Genomic DNA, 22,078 nt, shown 5'->3' on the forward strand with positions numbered 1-22,078 from the left:
TTATGTGTTCTAAGTTCTTCAAGCATATTTTGTGGGTTGATCTGATTATTATATACACGGAGTGTACAAAACATTAAGAACACCTGCTCTTTCCATGACAGACTGACCAGGTGAAAGCTATGATCCCTTATTGATGTGACTTGTTAAATCCACTTCAGTGTAGATGAGGGGGAGGAGACAGGTTAAAGAAGGATTTTTATGCCTTGAGACAATTGAGGCATGGATTGAGTATGTGGGGGGGGTTTAGGAAGGTGTTCCTAATGTTTGGTATCTCAGTGTATGTTACAGCCTCCCTAACTGTTCTTTTATTTTACTTCTGCTCTTTTTTTCTCAACACTTTTTTGTTGTTGTTTTATTTTACTTTTTTATAAAAAATAAATGCACTGTTGGTTAAGGGCTGTAAGTAAGCATTTCACTGTAATGTCTGCACCTGTTGTATTCGGTGCATGTGGCCAATAAAATTTGATTTGATTTGATACGGTGTCCACTCCAGCTCAGTTTCCAATTCAATGAGGGGTAAGTACAAGAAATGAATAAATTGTGCTTCCTTCCATACAGGCAATTTTATGTGCTAGATACTTGGAGGTCATTTGATATTGATCATGTGGTGTTCAGTTCCGGAAAAATGTTTTCCTCTTGATAAGTGGATTTGCTTTCCTCTTGGCAATATAGGAGAAGAGTTGGAAATATTAGTCCAATAAAAAAGCTTCACTATGTCCTCAGAGGCTGGCTGTGCTGCCTGAAAGGATTACCGCTGACAGCTCATTAAGAAATGGCTCTGAAGTGGGCAAAGAGTGCACTCATGAGAGAGAACTCAAGTATTCCCCCATGCCAAGAAAAACAAATTCACACAGAGAGCAGGTGAGCCGAGCCCACTCAAAATGGGAAAATATCTGAGGAATTCAGATGATATGACCATATGAGTACACTATAACCATTTCTGACAGTATTGGGAGTTGGAGACCGTGTGTGTAGTTACATTCATGTTATCAGGACAGGTTTAACAGGATACCTTTAAGTAGGCCTAATTCTTGCCAGGGAAAACAAGTAAAATAGCTATGTGCTTTACAATGTGACAATTTCAACACACCATGAGTGATTTGCATGTGCTTCACTGGCCACACTAAAGGGTGAAATACATATTTTTTTTTACCCGTTTAATGTGGATGCTCAAGGCACCAGCATCCAAGGAATTCTCCAGCAGTTCCTTCACAACGTTTACCACAGAGGTGATGACCTGACAGCTGGACAGAATGTGCACCGTGTCTGCAGGCAGCTGTTTTATGATTAGCTAATGTTTATGGACACCTGCAATATGGAGAAAAAAAACATTTATGTGACATTGTTGTGCAATGAGCTGTCATTCACAACTGGAGGCTCTAGTCTAGAGTGCCCAGTTAAATTGTGTTTGAGGGCATTTTTTAACTCTCTAAATGGTTAAATGAGGGACAAATAGATGTCATTGTTGCAATAGTTTGTGAGTGGGCAACATATAGTATCATCTTAAATTGACATGTTGAATTATTTTGCCATATTAAATTATTGGCTAATTTCTCTAATGTGGACAGTTTGTGTTACGACCTTACACAAGCTTGCATCTTCACCCATAACATTGAGTGGAATTACACATCCTTTTTATCTCAGATTGGTGATTTTAACATAAAAGTTTAGTCATTATGATGACATAAGATTGACTGCTTAAAACAGTTCAACATCTTTGGTTTTGTACTGTTGATTTTGTCACGCGCTTTGATGTCTGTCTGTTCCCTTTTCCGTGATGGCAGGCTCCCGAAATCAACATCCGACATTCCAAAATCCGGCCACTCCAGGACCTTAATGTGCTTCTTCTTGAGCCACTCCTTTGTTGCCTTGGCCGTGTGTTTTGGGTCATTGTCACGCTGGAATACCCATCCACGACCCATTTTCAATGCCCTGGCTGAGGGAAGGAGGTTCTCACCCAAGATTTAATGGTACATGGCCCCGTCCATCGTCCCTTTGATGTGGTGAAGTTGTCCTGTCCCCTTAGCAGAACCCCCCCCCCCCCCAAATCTATAGGTTCTTCCTACCATGTATAGGTTATTTATTTAACGAACCATGTATTGGTTATTCCAAGTTTCCATGTGGCCTTTGAATAGTGTTAGTTTAAATAGCGCTACACCCCAAACGTTTTGCCCTCTATTCTATTGATTTCAGCGTGATATCCTTGGAAGTTATTAACAAAAAAGTGTTGCGTTTACACTTCGGCGTTGGCGACCCACTTGAATCAAAATGTAGCTAGCGGTCTTCTACAAATTGTCCTCTAACCAGTGATGTGAAATCAAATTGTATTTGTCACTTGCGCCGATTACATGTGTAGACTTTAACGTGAAATGCTTACTTACGAGCCCTTTCCCAACAATGCAGTTAAAAAGTACGAACATTAACAAATAGATAAAAAATAAAATAGTAACACAATAAAATAACGATATACAGGCTATATACAAGGAGTACCGGTACCGAGTCAGTGTACTGGGGTACGAGGTAGTTGGGGTTATTGATTGAGGTAATGTACACATTATTCCCAGATGTGGTTTTTGAGCTGTGTTAGTTAACAAGACGTGCAACCTCACCCCCCCTCTCTCGCAATTGATTTCAACGTGATATCGATATGAGTGATTGACAAATACAGCGAGGGAAAAAAGTATTTGGTCCCCTGCTGATTTTGTACGTTTGCCCACTGACAAAGACATGATCAGTCTATAATTTTAATGGTAGGTTTATTTTAACAGTGAGAGACAGAATAACAAACAAAAAAATTCCAGAAAAACGCATGTCAAAAATGTTATGAATTGATTTTCATTTTAATGAGGGAGATAAGTATTTGACCCCTCTGCAAAACATGACTTAGTACTTGGTGGCAAAACCCTTGTTGGCAATCACAGAGGTCAGACGTTTCTTGTAGTTGGCCACCAGGTTTGCACACATCTCAGAAGGGATTTTGTCCCACTCCTCTTTGCAGATCTTCTCCAAGTCATTAAGCTCCCTCAAGAGATTTTCTATGGGATTAAGGTCTGGAGACTGGCTAGGCCACTCCAGGACCTTAATGTGCTTCTTCTTGAGCCACTCCTTTGTTGCCTTGGCCGTGTGTTTTGGGTCATTGTCATGCTGGAATACCCATCCACGACCCATTTTCAATGCCCTGGCTGAGGGAAGGGGGTTCTCACCCAAGATTTAATGGTACATGGCCCCGTCCATCGTCCCTTTGATGCGGTGAAGTTGTCCTGTCCCCTTAGCAGAAACCCACCCCCCCAAAGCATAATGTTTCCACCTCCATGTTTGAAGGTGGGGATGGTGTTCTTGGGGTCATAGGCAGCATTCCTCCTCCTCCAAACACGGCGAGTTGAGTTGAGGCCAAAGAGCTCCATTTTGGTCTCATCTGACCACAACACTTTCACCCAGTTCTCCTCTGAATCATTCAGATGTTCAACGGCAAACTTCAGACGGGCATGTACAGTGGGGAGAACAAGTATTTGATACACTGCCGATTTTGCAGGTTTTCCTACTTACAAAGCATGTAGAGGTCTGTAATTTTTATCATAGGTACACTTCAACTGTGAGAGACGGAATCTAAAACAAAAATCCAGAAAATCACATTGTATGATTTTTAAGTAATTAATTTGCATTTTATTGCATGACATAAGTATTTGATCACCTACCAACCAGTAAGAATTCCGGCTCTCACAGACCTGTTAGTTTTTCTTTAAGAAGCCCTCCTGTTCTCCACTCATTACATGTATTAACTGCACCTGTTTGAACTCGTTACCTGTATAAAAGACACCTGTCCACACACTCAATCAAACAGACTCCAACCTCTCCACAATGGCCAAGACCAGAGAGCTGTGTAAGGACATCAGGGATAAAATTGTAGACCTGCAAAAGGCTGGGATGGGCTACAGGACAATAGGCAAGCAGCTTGGTGAGAAGGCAACAACTGTTGGTCAATCACCCTCGGTCTGGGGCATCAATGATCATGAGGAAGGTGAGGGATCAGCCCAGAACTACATGGCAGGACCTGGTCAATGACCTGAAGAGAGCTGGGACCACAGTCTCAAAGAAAACCATTAGTAACACACTACACCGTCATGGATTAAAATCCTGCAGCACACGCAAGGTGTCCGATTCTTAGGTCTAGGGGTAAATTCAGTACAGGTGCTTATGGTAAATCGAGGCCTGCAGCGTTAGCAGCGCCTGTTCCACATCAGTTCACTCCTGACGCATTGTCTCATGCCCAGAGCCAGGTGAAGGGCTACATTGATCCCGACTATTTACCTTTCGTTACGGAAGGTTTTGTGTCTATGGTAGGAAGTAAGAACCTAGTGCCAGTAAAGATCCTAAGAGACACAGGCGCCTCTGAATCATTTGTGTTGGAATCGGTGTTACCCTTCTCTGCGGAGACTGATTCGGGGAATAGTGTTCTAATTAGGGGAATAGGTTTGAACACTCTGTCAGTTCCATTGCATAAACTGATGTTGGATTGTGGACTGGTGAAAGGTGAGGTTGTTGTGGGGGTGCGTCCTTCATTGCCTATTGAGGGTATTGACGTGATCCTTGGAAATAACTTGGCTGGGGAGCGTGTGTGGCCTATCACGTTTCCATCTTTAGTGGTTTCCACTAAGCCGTCAATTGTAGGGATTCCTGATGAGAGTGCGCAGAATTTCCCAGAGGTGTTTTCTGCGTGTGCAGTGACGCGTTCTATGATCCATGACGACCTGGTCACGGAACTGGCTAACGAGAATACCACAAAGAAGTCGGTTACTGTTTTCCCTGTTATCCCGTTATCTATATCCCGCTCCGATTTAATCGAGGCGCAACGGACTGACCCTACATTAGAAGAGTTGCGGGACCAAATTGTGCCTGTGGAACAGTTGGGAGATGTCCCACAGGGCTATTTTCTCCAAGAGGAGGTCCTGATGAGAAAGTGGATGTCTCATGGTAGTTGTTTTCTGGGGGAGGCGATTAGTCAGGTGGTGGTACCAGTTAAGCTTCGTGAGTTGGTGCTAACAACTTCTCACAATGACGTTGCTGGGCATATGGGTGTGAGAAAAACCTACAATCGTATATTACGACATTTCTTTTGGCCAAGATTAAAGAGGGATGTTTCTGATTTCATCAAAACTTGTCACACCTGTCAATTAACTGGTAAACCTAATCAAGCCGGTACCACTGTTCCCTATTCCTGTACTCAGTAAACCTTTTGAGTATTTGATTATTGACTGTGTTGGTCCTCTGCCTCGTTCTAGAAAGGGTAGTAATTATTTGTTGACTGTGATGTGTCAGACCACTAGGTTTCCTGCTGCCTATCCTCTCCGGTCTATCACGACTAAGGCTGTGTTAAAAGCTTTGTCTCAGTTTCTCTCACTGTTTGGAATCCCTAAGGTCATTCAAAGTGATCAAGGATCTAATTTCACCTCTAATCTCTTTGGTCAGGTTCTCCAACAACTCCATATTAAACACAACTTGTCTAGCGCCTATCATGCCCAAAGTCAAGGAGCACTGGAACGTTTCCATCAAACACTTAAGTCGTTGTTGAGAGCTTATTGTACTGAGATGGAAAAGGATTGGGAGGAGGGGTTGCCTTGGTTATTGTTAGCAGCTAGGGAGGTTTCACAGGAGAGCACGGGTTTTAGCCCAAATGACCTAGTGTTTGGACATCGGGTGCGTGGGCTTTTATCTGTTCTCCAGGATGACTGGAAGTCTCCCGAGCCTCCTCAGTCCCTGTTATCATATGTGGGTGATTTTCGGCGACGCTTGTATGCCGCTGGTGAAATGGCTAAAGAGAAGCTATCATCTTCACAGGACAGGATGAAGAGCATATATGATCGCCGAGCTGAGCCTCGTCACTTTAGTCCAGGTGATCAGGTTCTGGCTCTGCTGCCAATTGTTGGTTCTCCTTTTCAAGCCAAGTTTCAAGGTCCATATACAGTGGTGCGCCAGTACACTGAGCAAAATTATCTAGTTGCCACTCCAGAACGGAGGAAAGCAAACCAACTGTGCCATGTAAATTTGTTAAAACCCTATTATGCACGTTCCTCTGAGACTGAACAGGGGGAGTCTACAGAGGACGGTAAGGCTGTTCTTTTGGCTGATACTGTTTATTCCCTGAGTTCTGGTCATGCTAGGTCTGTGCAGGAGCAGGAAGATGTTTCTGGTCCTGACGATTGCATACTGCAGGGTAGATTGAAAAATTCAGAGACACTGGAGATTTTAGATAGCCTTCTTACTCATCTACCTGTTGATGAGCGGAAAGAGATGGTTGGTTTGATTCGGAGATTTCCAGGGTTGTTTTCTGATACACCTACACGTACAAACTTAATAGAACATGATATTGACATTGGAGATGCTGACCCCATTCGTCAACGGTTCTATAGAGTTTCTTCAGAGAAACTGCGTTGTCTGGATGCTGAGGTCAGGTACATGCTGGAGAGTAAAATAGCAGAGCCTTCTTTCTCCAGTTGGGCTTCTCCCTGTATCTTGGTCAGTAAATCGGATGGAACAAATAGATTTTGTACGGACTACCGTACGGTAAACGATGTCACTAAGCCGGATTCATTTCCTCTTCCTCGGATGGAGGACTGCGTTGATCAAGTCGGGCGCAGCTAAGTTTGTGAGCAAATTTGACCTGTTAAAGGGGTATTGGCAGGTGCCACTGACGAGTAGGGCACGTGAAATCTCTGCCTTTATTACACCTTTTGGTCTGTACTCGTATTCGGTTATGAGTTTCGGACTGCGTAATGCGCCTGCCACTTTTCAGCGACTTATGAACAGGGTTGTCTCTGGTCTGGCCGGGTGCGCTGTTTATCTGGACGATGTAGTGATATATGCAGATACTTGGGAGGAACATCTGTCCCATATTCAAGCCTTGTTCGGACGTCTGGCTGCGGGGTCGCCTCACGATAAATTTGGCTAAATGTGAGTTTGCTCAGGCGACTGTTACATACCTTGGAAAGGTGGTTGGGCAGGGTGAAGTGCGTCCTGTTCGGGCTAAAGTGGTAGCTATTGATGCTTTTCCACTACCAACTACTAAAAAGGAACTGATGCATTTCTTGGGAATGATTGGGTATTATCGTGTTTTTTGTAGGAACTTCTCTACTGTGGTTGCTCCCTTGACAGATTTGCTGAAAGCTAAGGCTGTGTACGTATGGTCTTCTCATTGTCAACAGGCTTTCGAAGATGCAAAGAGGTTGCTTACTTCAACTCCGGTACTGGCTGCTCCTCGTGTGGATTTGTCATTTACCTTGCAGGTGGATGCTAGTCAGGTGGGGGCGGGTGCAGTTTTGCTGCAAGCAGATGTGGCTGGGGTTGAGAGGCCTGTTAGTTTCTTTTCCAAAAAGTTTAACCATTATCAGTTGAACTATTCGGTCATTGAAAAAGAAGCATTAGCACTTATATGGGCGCTACAACACTTTGAAGTGTATGTTGGGTCGGGTGTAGTACCTATTGTGGTCTACACCGACCATAACCCTCTCACCTTTTTGAGGTCCATGAGGTGTCCAAATCAGAGGATAATGAGATGGTGTTTATTTTTACAATCCTTCCATCTAGATATGTGGCACATCCGGGGGACTGATAACGTGATTGCTGATGCGCTCTCTCGTGCGCCCTGTTCATGAATATTGATGTGACCGACCATTGTTTGATTTTGTCATGTTCTATCTTTCCTGTTTGTCCCCTCCTAGTCTTGGGTTCTTCTTTCCTCTTAAAGGTTGCTTCCTGTGTAAAGGTTGCTGAGGTCTGGAGAGGAGGATGATGGGTGGGGCAAGTGGAGGTGTGAACATGTACAATTTGTCGGTTTGGGACGCAGGGGCTGGTATGTTGGTCCGGGGTCCTTGTTGGTCCCCGGTCTTATGGGGGGGGGGGGGGGTGACGACCCTCCCACTCTGTCTGCCGTATTCTCTCTTTGCTCTTGTTTCCTTATTAGGATGCCGGTGGGCGGAGTTGGGAGGGTCGTCAGCTACATGGGAAACACCTGGGCCGGGTGTGTCCCAGCATAAATGGACCTCTTCCACATTCATTGAGGAGATTCTCTCCAGGCAGATACTTTGACTTTGGTTGTGGTATTTTTGTGGCCTTTTTGGTTGTTTGCTTTGGCACCTCTCAACACTTTTCCATATTACATTTATGCATGCAAACACTCACTTACACTACTGATTACACACACCATTGTTATTTGATTTAGTTTACTTTAGTTAATAAATATATACTTTGAGTATTCCTTGTCTCCACGTGTCTCCCTTTTGTTACGAACTTGAGCCGGTTCGTGACAATGACAACGACCCGAAACACACAGCCAGGGCAACTAAGGAGTGGCTCCGTAAGAAGCATCTCAAGGTCCTGAAGTGGCCTAGTCAGTCTCCAGACCTGAACCCAATAGAAAGTCTTTGGAGGGAGCTGAAAGTCCGTATTGCCCAGCGACAGCCCCGAAACCTGAAGGATCTGGAGAAGGTCTGTATGGAGGAGTGGGCCAAAATCCCTGCTGCAGTGTGTGCAAACCTGGTCAAGACCTACAGGAAACGTATGATCTCTGTAATTGCAAACAAAGGTTTCTGTACCAAATATTAAGTTCTGCTTTTCTGATGTATCAAATACTTATGTCATGCAATAAAATGCAAATTAATTACTTAAAAATCATACAATGTGATTTTCCGTCTCTCACAGTTGAAGTGTACCTATGATCAAAATTACAGACCTCTACATGCTTTGTAAGTAGGAAAACCTGCAAAATCGGCAGTGTATCAAATCCTTGTTCTCCCCACTGTATATGTGCTTTCTTGAGCTGGGGGACCTTGCGGGCGCTGCAGGATTTCAGTCCTTCACGGCGTAGTGTGTTACCAATTGTTTTCTTGGTGACTATGGTCCCAGTTGCCTTGAGATCATTGACAAGATCCTCCCGTGTAGTTCTGGGCTGATTCCTCACCGTTCTCATGATCATTGCAACTCCACGAGGTGAGATCTTGCATGGAGCCCCAGGCCGAGGGAGATTGACAGTTATTTTGCGTTTCTTCCATTTGCGAATAATCGCACCAACTGTTGTCACCTTCTCACCAAGCTGCTTGGCGATGGTCTTGTAGCCCATTCCAGCCTTGTGTAGGTCTACAATCTTGTCCCTGACATCCTTGGAGAGCTCTTTTGTCTTGGCCATGGTGGAGAGTTTGGAATCTGATTGATTGCTTCTGTGGACAGGTGTCTTTCATACAGGTAACAAGATGAGATTAGGAGCACTCCCTTTAAGAGTGTGCTCCTAATCTCAGCTCGTTACCTGTATAAAAGACACCTGGGAGCCAGAAATCTTTCTGATTGAGAGGGGGTCAAATACTTATTTCCCTCATTAAAATGCTAATCAATTTATAACACTTTTGACATGCGTTTTTCTGGATTTTTTTGTGTGTTATTCTGTCTCTCACTGTTCAAATAAACCTACCATTAAAATTATAGACTGATCATTTCTTTGTCAGTGGGCAAACGTACAAAATCAGCAGGGGATCAAATACTTTTTTCCCCTCACTAAGTGTTGCGTTTCTTTTTCCGTTTTGGCGACCCCCAAATCAAAATACATCTAACTCACTGTCTGCAGGTTCTGTACCCCATTCATAGACACAAACTGATTTTGCGCCTATTGACGATAGTATCTTCTGACCGAGGAGCCCTGATACTTGCTCTAAACATTAACACGCATCGCTTGCGGTAGGTTACGTTTTTGTTTCTTTCATATCAGCGAGAAATCATTTTCAAAAAACAAAATGGTAAAACTACTACAGACCTTTTATTGGGTTAGTGTTCCCACACGTCCATGTTACATCGCTTGTTTACGGAAGACATAGGCGGCCACCTGTGCTAACTAGCTATCTTGTGAGCTCCAAACATCTGTGTAAGCGTAACTAGGGAGGATGTGAGGTTTGTCAACTGGAGGCACACACAGCTTGTGGATCTGTGCAAAACTGCGACAGTAACTTCTTTTCGTTAAAGATTCCTCGCTGATACGAAAGATAAAGGGGCATATCAGCATACTTCGAAAAGCGGTTTGAAAGTGATTGTTTACTTTTCTAAACGTTAAAACACACGGCGTCGGAATTGCAGTTCACATGGAGCCAAATGTGGGCGAATGTAACCACTGAAAACCCTACATACAGAGAAGGGTTTTGGAGAGGTAGTTGTTCTCTAACCAGCATTGATGTAAAAAATATCTCCAGTTTCCATTTTTTTTGTTGTTGTGTTAGTTTCAACAGCGCATACGATTTCCCCCCCTAATCGATATCAGTGATATATTGCCACTTGTCAAAACAGGGTATTTGGTTCTCGTTTAAAATATGATTACTATTGTTGCACATGTGTAGATGGATAGCAAATTGTATGTTTATGTTTTCAATATATCAGGAACTGTTTCTGCATATTGGTTATTGATTTTTGACATTGGGCTATTTATCAAAATGTATTGTCAACAGGATGCAGCGACGACAGCATCATTTAACTTACGTTTCAGGAATATAAATGTAACTTTCAACATTAATTTCCAATGGTATTTAATCAGGTAAAAACGTCTGAGTGAGTCCAAAAACGTGCTGCGATTAATTTGTTTGTATGATATACCAGAAATCTCAAACGGGTTGGCCCTGCCCATAGTTAGTGTTACCTGCTAGCGTTGAATTAACTGCCACAATAGTGACTCACTGGTGGACTGTGTAGTTATTAAACGATATTTCTATGAATTGACAAGGTTATTGCATTTTGTATGATAGCTGTCTCCTCGTGCACTTCTTCTTCCTCGGTGGAGTTTAACTTCTTCTTCTTCAGTGGGGTTTATCGGCGGTTGGCATCCAACGTTATAGTGCATTACCGCCACCTACTGTACTGGAGTGTGGGCCAGAGAGAGGGAGAAACTAAATCCTACCTGTCAGCCCCGTTGCTCTTAAAAACGATAACAAAATATTTTACACTATTTCTAATGACGTTCTACTCAATATACTCTTTAAACTAATTTCCTGTATCCCCTTCTCCCTCATACTAGATCTCATCCTCTCTCTTTCCCTCTGATGTATGAGAGAAAAAACAAGAAAAAATATGTATGCACTCACTAACTGTAAGTCGCTCTGGATAAGAGCGTCTGCTAAATGACTAAAATGTACATGTAAATGATACTGCCCACACTGTAGCAATACATGCTCTACGGTCTCTGTTTCCTGACAATAATCACACTTTCCTGTTGGATGCTTTCCTATCACATTTCATGTCTTATTCAACTGACTGTCACACCCTTAATCTTGTAAAAATAGCCTCCTCTCTCCTGTCCTTTCCTGCCCTCCTCATCTCCCCGACTTTCCTCTGTACTTGAAATAAATGCCTTTCCTTATTATCGCTATTCCACTGCTCCTGCCATCTCTGCACCATCACTGTATATATCAGTCTTTTTGCCTCTGCCTTGCTCATTGAATCTTCAACATCAATATCCCCACTACTAAGTGCTTGTTTAGCCTGTTCATCTACTGCCATCGTTCCCCTCCACCCACACATGGGCTGGGACCCAAGTAAATCTTATCTGAATACCCATCTGTTTAATCCTGCCATGGGTTTGTAGCACCTCATAAAGCAAGTCTTGTCTGCTACGTGAGCTAAAGGACTGGAGACTCATTAACAGCAAATAACTACTCTATCTTGTTTGACTTCCTCCACCCACTGCAAGGCCAACATTATGGCCATCAGCTCCGCCGTACCTGTATATACAGCCAGATTATTTGTAATACAATTTGTAAATCAATTTATAACAGTTTTGACATGTGTTTTTCTGGATTTTTGTTGTTGTTATTCTGTCTCTCACTGTTCAAATAAACCTACCATTAAAATTAGACTGATCATGTCTTTGTCAGTGGGCAAACTTACAAAATCAGCAGGGGATCAAATACTTTTTTCCCTCAATGTATAACACCGCAGTGTATTCGGCACAAAAGCTCTAACAGCATGACTCATATATCTTTACATTAACATATTATTAAAAATATATATATATATTGTTTACTTGTGTGTGATACTGTGTGTGATACTGATATATATATATATATATATATATATATATATCAGTATCAGTCTTTTTGCTTCTGCCTTGCTCATTGAATCTTAAACATCAACATCCCCACTACTAAGTGCTTGTTGTATTCGGCGCATGTGGCAAATAACATTGGATTTGATTACTTTGTCAGGTAAAGACTGAATCAAAGATCAAAAGAACAGACTGTGTCACCTCTGTTTCACCACGCTCCCCACCGGATCTGTGTCGCACCAAACAGCGGGCGTAACAAACACCAGGAATCTTCAACTTAAATTGCTCCACCTCCACACTACCCCAGAAATCACTCCCTTCAATGGTGCCCTGTACAGTGCCTTGCAAAAGTATTCATCCCCCTTGGCATTCTTCCTATTTTGTTGCATTACAACCTGTAATTTAAATTGATTTTTATTTGGATTTCAGGTAATGGACTTACACAAAATAGTCAAAATTGGTGAAGTAAAATTCAAAAAAATAAAATAACGGAAAAATGGTGCATGCATATGTATTCACCCCCTTTGCTATGAAGCCCCTAAATAAGATCTGGTGCAACCAATTACCTTCAGAGGTCACATAATTAGTCACAGTGGGGAAAAAAAGTATTTAGTCAGCCACCAATTGTGCAAGTTCTCCCACTTAAAAAGATGAGAGAGGCCTGTAATTTTCATCATAGGTACACGTCAACTACTTTATAGGTGACCAAATACTTACTTTCCACCATAATTTGCAAATAAATTTGTCTGTCATAGTTGACGTGTACCTATGATGAAAATTACAGGCCTCTCTCATCTTTTTAAGTGGGAGAACATGCACAATTGGTGGCTGACTAAATACTTTTTTTCCCCACTGTAACTATTATCCAAGCATGTGCGTTATTCCAGTGGACGATTCACACAGGATTAGTTTCTCCAAACTGCCCCCTGATTTCTTTATTTTTTCTAATTTAATTGAGTCATGATGAAAGCCTGGAGGTTTTTATTCTAGGCGAAGATATTTCAACTTCATATCTAGATGATAATGGGCTACACTGATAACTCGTGCATGGCTGCCAAATGTATAGATGTCCCCAGGGGCAGCACTTTGGTTTTAGAAGTGGGGTGGACATAACCTGGCGGGGGATCTAGGGGTCGTCCCCCAGAATGTTTTTGGGCATCTAAAGCTCATATCCTGCATTTTTACACAATCCAATATGCCATCTCTATTTAGAACAAAAAGTAAGCAAAAATGCCCGCAGTCATCAAGCTAGGTAAGAGATTATTAAATATGTTTAAGTGATTAATAAGACGGAACTAGATCAAAGGTAATTTTATAATAAATATTGTGTTGCACCTTTAACCGACAGCCTAACAAATGAACTCTTGAAAGAATACAGACTTTTGATTGTCTTTATTAAGACATCCTCTGTATCAAATTTCAGCCAGACCAGCCCGAGCCGCCTGCACACCCGACCCCCACCAGTCTAGTCAATAACTCAACTCTCTCCCAACATAATTTCCAACCCAGTTCCCACCTTCACTTTGTTTTTATTCCCAAGGGAAAAAACACATACACTTCAAATATACATTAACACACAGAAACAGCAAATCCTCCATATAATTAATCTCATAGGCCTAATAGTACTGTACACCTCATTTTACTTGCACACAATATAACTGGGTCGCCCCATCCTGTCCCTAGGGGTCCACCACCCTGCAGCGCCCCAACCCAACACACACCACTCCGCTTTAGGAGCTTAGTGAAAAATTAATTTATTGGTTTTGAGTGTGTTAGGCCAAGGCCAGAGTGACAACCCACAGAAAGGCAGACCCCCAGGGCCAAGACTGAGCAGCCCAGCAGCTAGGGATTGTCTAAATAGGTACAGTGCATTCGGAAAGTATTCAGACCCCTTGACTAAAATGTTAAATGTTCCTCATCAATCTACACACAATACCCCATAATGATAAAGTGAAAACAGGTTGTAAATTTGTTTTGCAAATGTATTAAAAATAAAAAACAGAAATACCTTATTGACATAAGTATTCAGACCCTTTCCTATGAGACTTGAAATTGAGCTCAGTTGCATCCTGTTTCCATTCATCATCGTAGAGATGTTTCTACAACTTGATTGGAGTCCACCTGTGATTGGAGTCCACCTAGAGCTGGCCTCTTGGCCAAACTGCGCAATCGAGGGAGAAGGGCTTTGGTCAGGGAGGTGACCAAGAACCCGATGGTCACTCTGACAGAGCTCCAGAGTTCCTCTGTGGAGATGGGAGAACCTTCCAGAAGGACAACCATCTCTGCAGCACTCCACCAATCAGGCCTTTATGGTAGAGTGGGCAGACGGAAGCCACTCCTCAGTAAAAGGCACATGACAGCCCGCTTGGTGTTTGCCAAAAGGCACCTAAAGGACTCTCAGACCATGAGGTACAAGATTCTCTGGTCTGATGAAACCAAGATTGAACTCTTTGGCCTGAATGCCAAGCGTCACATCTGGAGGAAACCTGGCACCATCCTACGGTGAAGCATGGTGCTGGCAGCGTCATGCTGTGGAGATGTTTTTCAGCGGCAGGGACTGGGAGACTAGGCAGGATCAAGGCAAAGATGAACGGAGCAAAGTACAGAGAGATCCTTGAATAAAACCTGTTCAGAGCGCTCAGGAACCTCAGACTGGGGCGAAGGTTCACCTTCCAACAGGACAATGACCCTAAGCACACAGCCAAGACAACGCAGGAGTGGCTTCAGGAAAAGTCTCTGAATGTCCTTGAGTGGCCCAGCCAGAGCCCGGACTTGAACCCGATCGAACATCTCTGGAGAGACCTGAAAATAGCTGTGCAGCGATGCTCCCCATCCAACCTGACAGAGCTTGAGAGGATCTGCAGAGAAGAATGGGAGAACCTCTCCAAATACAGGTGTGCCAAGCTTGTAGCGTCATACCCAAGAAGACTCGAGGCTGTAATCACTGCCAAAGGTGCTTCAACAAAGTACTGAGTAAAGGGTCTGAATACTTATGTAAATGTGATATTTCTGTATTTATTTATTTTTTTTTTTCCCCAAAAGTTTCTAAAAACCTGTTTTTGCTTTGTCATTATGGGGTATTGGGTGTAGATTGACTCAGGGGAAAAAACAATGTAATCAATTTTAGAATAAGGCTGTAATGTAACAACGTGGAAAAAGTCAAGGGGGTTGAATACTTTCCGAATGCATTGTATCTACTTCAATTACCTAGTATCCCTGCACATCGACTTGGCTATATACACGGGGTACCAGTACCAAGTTCTTATTACTCATTGTGCATTTGTTCCTCATCTTATTCTTTTTTATATTTTATATTTTTCTCACTGCATTGTTGGGAAGGGCCCGTATGTAAGCATTTCACTGTTAGTTTACACCTGTTGTTTACGAAGCATGTGACAAATACATTTTTATTTTATTGATTTAGATTTATAATTAAGCAATAAGCCCAGAGCGTGTGTGGTATATGTTCAATATACCACGGCTAAGAGCTTTTCTTATGCACAAAGCAATGCCTGGATACAGCCCTTAGCCATGGTATATTGGCCATATACCACAAACCACTGAGGTGTCTTATTGCTATTATAAACTGGTTACCAACGTAATTAGAACAGTAAAAATTAATTTTTTGTCATACCCGTGGTATACGGCCTGATATGCCACAGCTTTCAGCATTCAGGGCTCGAACCACCCGATTTATAATTATAAATACACTTTTTATACGGGTTTTAAACAAATGTTCTGTATAAATAGCCTCTAAAATATGTAAACAGACCATAAATGTCTCATTTTTTGTTTTCTTGGGATGCTCTGAGTGCTATTATGTATGAAAAATGTATGCACTCACTAAATGTAAGTCGATCTGGATAAGAGCGTCTGCTAAATGACTAAAATGTAAAATGTATTATATGATACAATATAAGTACTTGTTGCATTTACAACTTGTCTAAGTCCTATCATCAACTGATTTCAGCATGGATTGACTACATTGTTGAATGGAATGTTGACATCTACAACTGGAATGGAATGTTGTCCTCTACAACTGGCTGATTAGCTAGCTAACAAACATACAGTGCAGATACATTCTTCAAAGTCCCTATTTTACACTATCTTATCACAGCACTGGCAAACCATGGTTGACCAACTCGCTGATCAAAATGGCTGACCTTTATCCCATCCTAAGAAGGTTCATGGCCATTCTAGTATTCTAATTCTATGGCATCATGCACCTCTAATGTATGTTTGCGGACTGCCATAATACCATAGAAGAAGAAACTCAGGCATACTAAGAAGCAGGGAGTAAACACAAGGCAATGCTGGTGGGAGACCGTTAGGTCGAGTGGGAAGATGGTTGAAACTGATGTTTTGTTTGAAACTGCTGGCGAGTTGGGTGAAGATGAGCGCACAGAGAGTGAGAATGAGTTGGTTACAGTGGTGAAAAAGAAAGGAAATGAGAAGTAAAGTTGTGGTGGAAACTAGGAAACCCCTAGACTCGTTTTTTAGTCAGAATGAGGGTTTTGAACCTGGGAGATCCGTTTGAAGTGTCGATTAATGGGTGAAGTGGCATCAGTGAGAGTCATAAGAAGTGGACTTATTTTTATTTTTTGTGTGTCCGAGGAGCAGAAGAGGCGTGCGTTGTGCCTCAAGAAGATATATGAATGGAACGTTTCATGTATGGATCTTCAAAGCAGAGTGCCTATCAAGGGGGTTATCTCTGGGGTGGCGCATAAAGTGCGTGCAGATGTAATACCTGAGGAAGTAGATGGAGTGGTTGGTGCACGTCGTTGACTGACCCTCATGGTAGATGGAGTGAAGAAATTAACTTCATCCATACTTGTTTTCTTTGATGAAGAGTCTCTCCCTTCTCATGTCGGGCTATGTGAGATACCCTGTAAGAGCCTTTGTGCACAAACCCCTTCAGTGCCATAAATGCAAAATATTTGGTATTGTGTCAAGCATACGCAGATGGGAAGAGTATTGAATTGTGGTGGCGAACATGAACCCGAATTTCCGAATTGCCCTGTTGGGTGAAGGAGACAGAGGTGGCAAGAATAAGGGCTGTCCAGCGTGTCTCCTATCTGGAGGCTGTGAGAAGAGTTGAAGGAGCGAGTGGCGTTGAAGATGCAATGGTAATTGAGCCTGCACCAGTGAATGTTTCTCTGTAATCAAGGGATCCTGATATATTACATGTGAAAAAGGTGGACTTTGTAGCATTTATTGCAATGGTCATAAACTGCATAGCACAAACAAATAAATCAGGAAAAAATTAGAATCATTGTGTGCGCAGCAGAACGCTTTTTGGGACTCAGTGAGTTTACAACCGAAGCATTGCAAGAAATCCTGTCAAAGGATGATCCGCCCTCACAGGCCCCTGAGCCTTTGTAGGGATGTGACTTGAATTGAAATGTGACTGAGGGAGTGGGATGTTGTTGTTGTTGTTTGTACAATATATGTTTTCCTATAGTTTACCATCCATACAGTAGGTGGCGACATGCACCTTTAACAAATTTTGGCGGACCACCATAATACCATAGAAGAAGAACTTCGCTGAAGTTCGCAAGATAGCTCACTAGTTGCTAGCGAAAAGGGTCAGTCAACAACAGCACGTTTGAGTAGAGGAGACTGGCCTTCTGTACTGCAACGTTTAAAAACAGATTCATAACAAGGTACTCCAGTAAGTATATGGCCATATCGATGTGTTGACTGTTAAATTATTTCATAACACTAGCTATTGATATGCAAATGTTGTGACCTAGCTATGTACTGTAACTATATATTCCTAGCTTGTCACCAAAATAGCTAGCTAGCAAGTTAGCAATTCAACTGGTGTTTCAAGCATACTTGACTTATTAAAATTAGCTGGAGTTTGGCTGAATCATTAGTAGCTGGGCCTTATAAAAATTTGAACATAATGCAAAGTGGCTAAGTTAGCTACGATAAGCTAACTAGCTACCTAGAAATATGATACAATATCAATGAATTACAAGCCATCTCACTTAGCATAGGTAACTAGCAAGCCCAATTTAAGTGCAGGGTTAATGTTGAATTTAACTTTTTAAGAATCACACTTATCTAGGTAAAATAGGGAAAGTTGTAGCTAACTTCTGATCACATGCTTGGTTCGGAAAGTTGTTCAATGTTGACGCTGCTGTCTGCTACCTAACGTTAGTGAATTGCTTTTCGCTCGTTGAAATGTTCTGTCTCAAACAAAGTTCATAAGTGTTGCCCATAGCATTGTTGCTGCACTTTTCAAATATAAAGCCTCAGTGCAGCTGCTTATGAATCCATTCCCTTTTAAGACAGTTGCACGTGAATAGTTTGGTTTCCCCTTTGAGGCTCGAAAACTAAAATGCTACACGCTTTCACGAAACGGCAGAGATACTAGCTAACCAGTAAAGTAGTTATATAAACAAGTATAACGTACTTGCCCACAGGCATCTTTTTAGCATTATCAAGAACTTGAGAAATCTTAGAATGTATGACGCAACCTCGAATTTTCAATCATCAGACAGGTGAAGTGGTAATAGATTACACATGTCATGTTGTGGAAAGCTTTATTTGATTTGCCTGAAAACAACAGCAGGAGGTATTGTTGTGCAAGAAAGGTGAAAGTGTACTACATAAGCAGATCATGTTAATTTTATTTGTGTAATAATTGATCTTGTACCTCCAGGCTATGACCTTTGTGTATTGCAATGCAGCAGTAATTATTTTATAGTCCTGGAGCATGTGGCTCCTTGTTGGGGTTAATTTCTGAATTACTCATTTTGGTGTTAGGTTTTCAAAGGAATAATGCATATTCATCAGTAACACTATCCTCATAATCCACTTGTTCACAGAAACAAAATGAATGTTGGTGTAGCGCACAGTGAGGTGAATCCCAACACTCGGGTCATGAACAGTCGAGGGATCTGGCTGACCTATGCCCTCGGTGTTGGAATGCTTCATATTGTGCTCTTGAGCATACCCTTCTTCAGTGTACCTGTGGTGTGGACTCTCACTAATGTTATACACAATTTTGTAAGTCATTTTTCTTCTCATGAATTCTTTTGTTGACCCCATTTTGAGTGTTTTTATGACCTATTATTACTTGGGCCGGGACGATACCAGTATCGCGATTAAAACACGAAACAGACCAAACTTTTGGTCCTTTAAAAACCTGCTGTATGTAAAATATTGTGTGCTATATCTTGGGAAATAAATAAATGTGACTCTGGATGACAACATAATGATGTTTGTTTCCAACATTAGGGCTGTTTTCCTAAAGAAGTTAAATCTGCTTTGTTTTGTTTCCTGCCACGATACTAACGAGTGTCGCGGTATCGTCCCGGCCCTAATTATTACCAGTTTGTCCTTCTTACTTACAGCCATATCATGGCAAAAAAAAAAAAAAAAAATTGGTGCCTAGACAATTGCTGCTTCCTCAATGCACTGGTGCCTCATTGTTCTTAGTGGAATCCCTTTAAAGGAACAAGGTCACTGGCATGTCATCACTCACTAAGTTTAGCTGTTGTCCCCATATTGTATGTGAAGTCTTCTGCATCACAGTGATCAGGAAGGCCATTAAAAGGGGACCACAATATGCTGCGATTTTAGTTAAGCAGCTTATTGTTTCCTGTATCTTTTGTTGCTTGCCAGCAAGTACTAGTTCAGCTGGTAAATCAAGAACATTTTCAGAGACATTGTTATTAGAATGTAGCATTCTCATTCAAATGACCTCGTGTCCTCAGTGCCAGGTGTTGTAAAGAAACTAAGGAAGCGAATACCCAGAACGTACTAACTCCCATGTCCCACTTATGACCTAGTAGTTAATAAAGTATCAGTCCTGTGTTGTGGTAATTATGAGGCTTTGGTCAGCAGTTTTCACACGCACTCAGCTTCTTACCATAAATACAGTTCAGGTTCTATCACAGCTCTGTCCATTACATTTGTACATTTTAGTCATTTAGCAGACTTTTTTTTCTCTTCTCCGTACTGGTCCCCCATGGGAATCGAACCCACAACCCTGGCGTTGCAAGCGCTACACTCTACCAACTGAGCCACACGGGACCATGGAAAGATAAAGATGAATTCCCTTTTATCAAAAGAAAAAGACGCATAGCTGTGCTACCACATCTACCCTCAGTCCCTGGCAGCATTTGCTACTTTAAGATTTGTTTGTCTTGTCTTAGTGGACTGTCTCTCACCATCGAGACTTGGACTCATTCCCTGTATGTATGTATGTCTGTCTTCCAGGGGATGTATGTCTTCATGCATGCAGTGAAAGGCACTCCTTTTGAGACCCCAGACCAAGGCAAAGCCCGGCTCCTGACACATTGGGAACAGTTGGACTACGGCGTGCAGTTCACATCATCCAGAAAATTCTTCACCATCTCCCCTATCATTTTGTACGTCGCCTTCTGTCATTTAGAACAAGAGGTTACATTTTTTGTCTATTGGCTTTAGATACCCATTTAGCATCCAGTGCAGAAGTAATTGTAAACTGTATGAGGTGGTTTTCTGGACACAGATTAAGCCTAGTCTTGGACTAAAAAGCACTTAAATGGAGATCCTCCATTGAGAATGCGTTTTAGTCCAGGACTGGGCTTAATCTGTGTCTGGGAAAACGGCCCTATAAATGCTAATTGTTGACCATGCTGCATATATTTTTCAATTGACACATTTGCTAACTTTTTTTTTTTTATCCCCCTAGATATTTTCTTGCAAGCTTCTACACAAAGTACGACACAACACACTTTGTCATAAACACTGCCTCCCTTTTGAGCGTGCTGATCCCCAAATTGCCACAACTACACGGAGTCCGAATCTTTGGTATCAACAAGTATTAATCCGAGTGTTAAGAGGGTCAGTGGTGTGTGACCAACTCTCAAAGGAGCTATTGCCTCATAGCAAGATGAATAGTTAACCCTATGTATTCTGTACCACTGGAGTGTGTACTAAGCAGTTTTGTACAGTTTGTGCAATTGTCACTCATTGTTTAGATATGTCAGGTTAAACTGTAGTGGGAGAATGAGAGAAGAGAATGCCATGTGCATTACTAACTTAAGTAAATATTTAATGTTGTATTTTTTTGACCTGCATAGACCTGGGCTGGCCCAGGTTTCAAAGATGGGGCCTTTTTTTGTTCTGTTCCGTTTATTGTTGTTTGCCCTCACTTCACACAGCGTTCCTTGTCACAATGTATTTTTCTGTTCTTAACCGGAAGCCTTGAAAATACCAGATGTATTTTTAAAGATAATTTCTTCATAATAGTAAGGGCCTATGGTTCATTGTTCATTGACACACTCTTAATTTTTCGATGGGTGTCAATGTTCGCATTACTGAAAAAAAATGGGGCCTTAGAACCGTTGCGTAAAATTTACACTAAATATCTGCGTGCGCCATTTCTGAAGACTGTACACGCACAAAAATATTGAGATTTATAAACTTGGCACATGCCAATCATACGCATGTTTCCCCTTATAAATCAGACCTGTCGTAAAACTGTGCGCATGAACAAGCATTATAACTCCACCTGAAACGCCTATCATTCACCTTTTATGGTGACAATGACGCCCTTATTTACTTTGGAAGTATTGGAATTACGCAAAGACCATATCTAGAAATGGTGAACTTTATCAAATGTTTTTGGAGGTGTTGGCAGAATGTTTTATTTTGCAGTTACAGTTGCTATAGGCTATCTGACCATTGCTAATTGTCGTGGACCTGTAAACAGATTTCTCTAGTAGATATTTCATTTACAGTGCATTCGGAAAGTACTCAGACCCCTTGACTTTTTCCACATTTTGTTACGTTACAGCCTTATTCTAAAATAGAGTAAATCGTTTTTTCAGTCTACACACACTACCCCATAATGACAAAGAAAAAACTGGTTTTTAGAAATGTTTGCAAATGAATAAAAAAATAAACTGAAACATCACATTTACACAGTACCTGTCAAAAGTTGACACACCTACTCATTCAAGGGTTTTTATTTGTTTTTACCATTTTCTACTTTGTAGAATAATAGTGAAG

At 41.8% G+C, this 22,078-nt stretch overlaps 1 protein-coding gene and 1 pseudogene across 2 annotated transcripts; one reads left to right on the forward strand and one right to left on the reverse strand.

Annotated features, from left to right (window-relative positions):
• Positions 1-1,598, reverse strand: part of LOC121536101 — a 46,086-nt pseudogene extending 44,488 nt beyond the window's left edge.
• Positions 1,599-17,612: 16,014 nt separating this feature from the next.
• On the forward strand, positions 17,613-21,837 carry LOC121536226 (ORM1-like protein 1). Of its 2 annotated transcripts, none has more exons than XM_041843492.1 (4): positions 17,613-17,738; positions 18,904-19,084; positions 20,300-20,451; positions 20,757-21,837. In XM_041843492.1, the coding sequence occupies exons 2-4, from the start codon at positions 18,911-18,913 to the stop codon at positions 20,890-20,892; spliced, it is 462 nt and encodes a 153-aa protein (XP_041699426.1). In that variant the 5' UTR covers positions 17,613-17,738; positions 18,904-18,910; the 3' UTR covers positions 20,893-21,837. The 2 variants fall into 2 exon arrangements, with proteins under 2 accessions (XP_041699426.1, XP_041699427.1); XM_041843493.1 differs by having other exon boundaries at positions 17,613-17,730.
• The last annotated feature ends 241 nt before the right edge of the window (positions 21,838-22,078 follow it).

Source organism: Coregonus clupeaformis, chromosome 23 (genome assembly GCF_020615455.1).
Source record: "Coregonus clupeaformis isolate EN_2021a chromosome 23, ASM2061545v1, whole genome shotgun sequence".
Lineage (NCBI taxonomy): Eukaryota > Metazoa > Chordata > Actinopteri > Salmoniformes > Salmonidae > Coregonus > Coregonus clupeaformis.

Bases quoted from the DNA above. Each gene is read 5' to 3' on its own strand.
- LOC121536226 (XM_041843492.1), top strand. From the start codon at position 18,911: ATGAATGTTGGTGTAGCGCACAGTGAGGTGAATCCCAACACTCGGGTC. The intron at 19,085-20,299 runs GTAAGTCATTTT...TCTGTCTTCCAG, and splicing joins CTAATGTTATACACAATTTT to GGGATGTATGTCTTCATGCA. The intron at 20,452-20,756 runs GTACGTCGCCTT...TTATCCCCCTAG, and splicing joins ACCATCTCCCCTATCATTTT to ATATTTTCTTGCAAGCTTCT.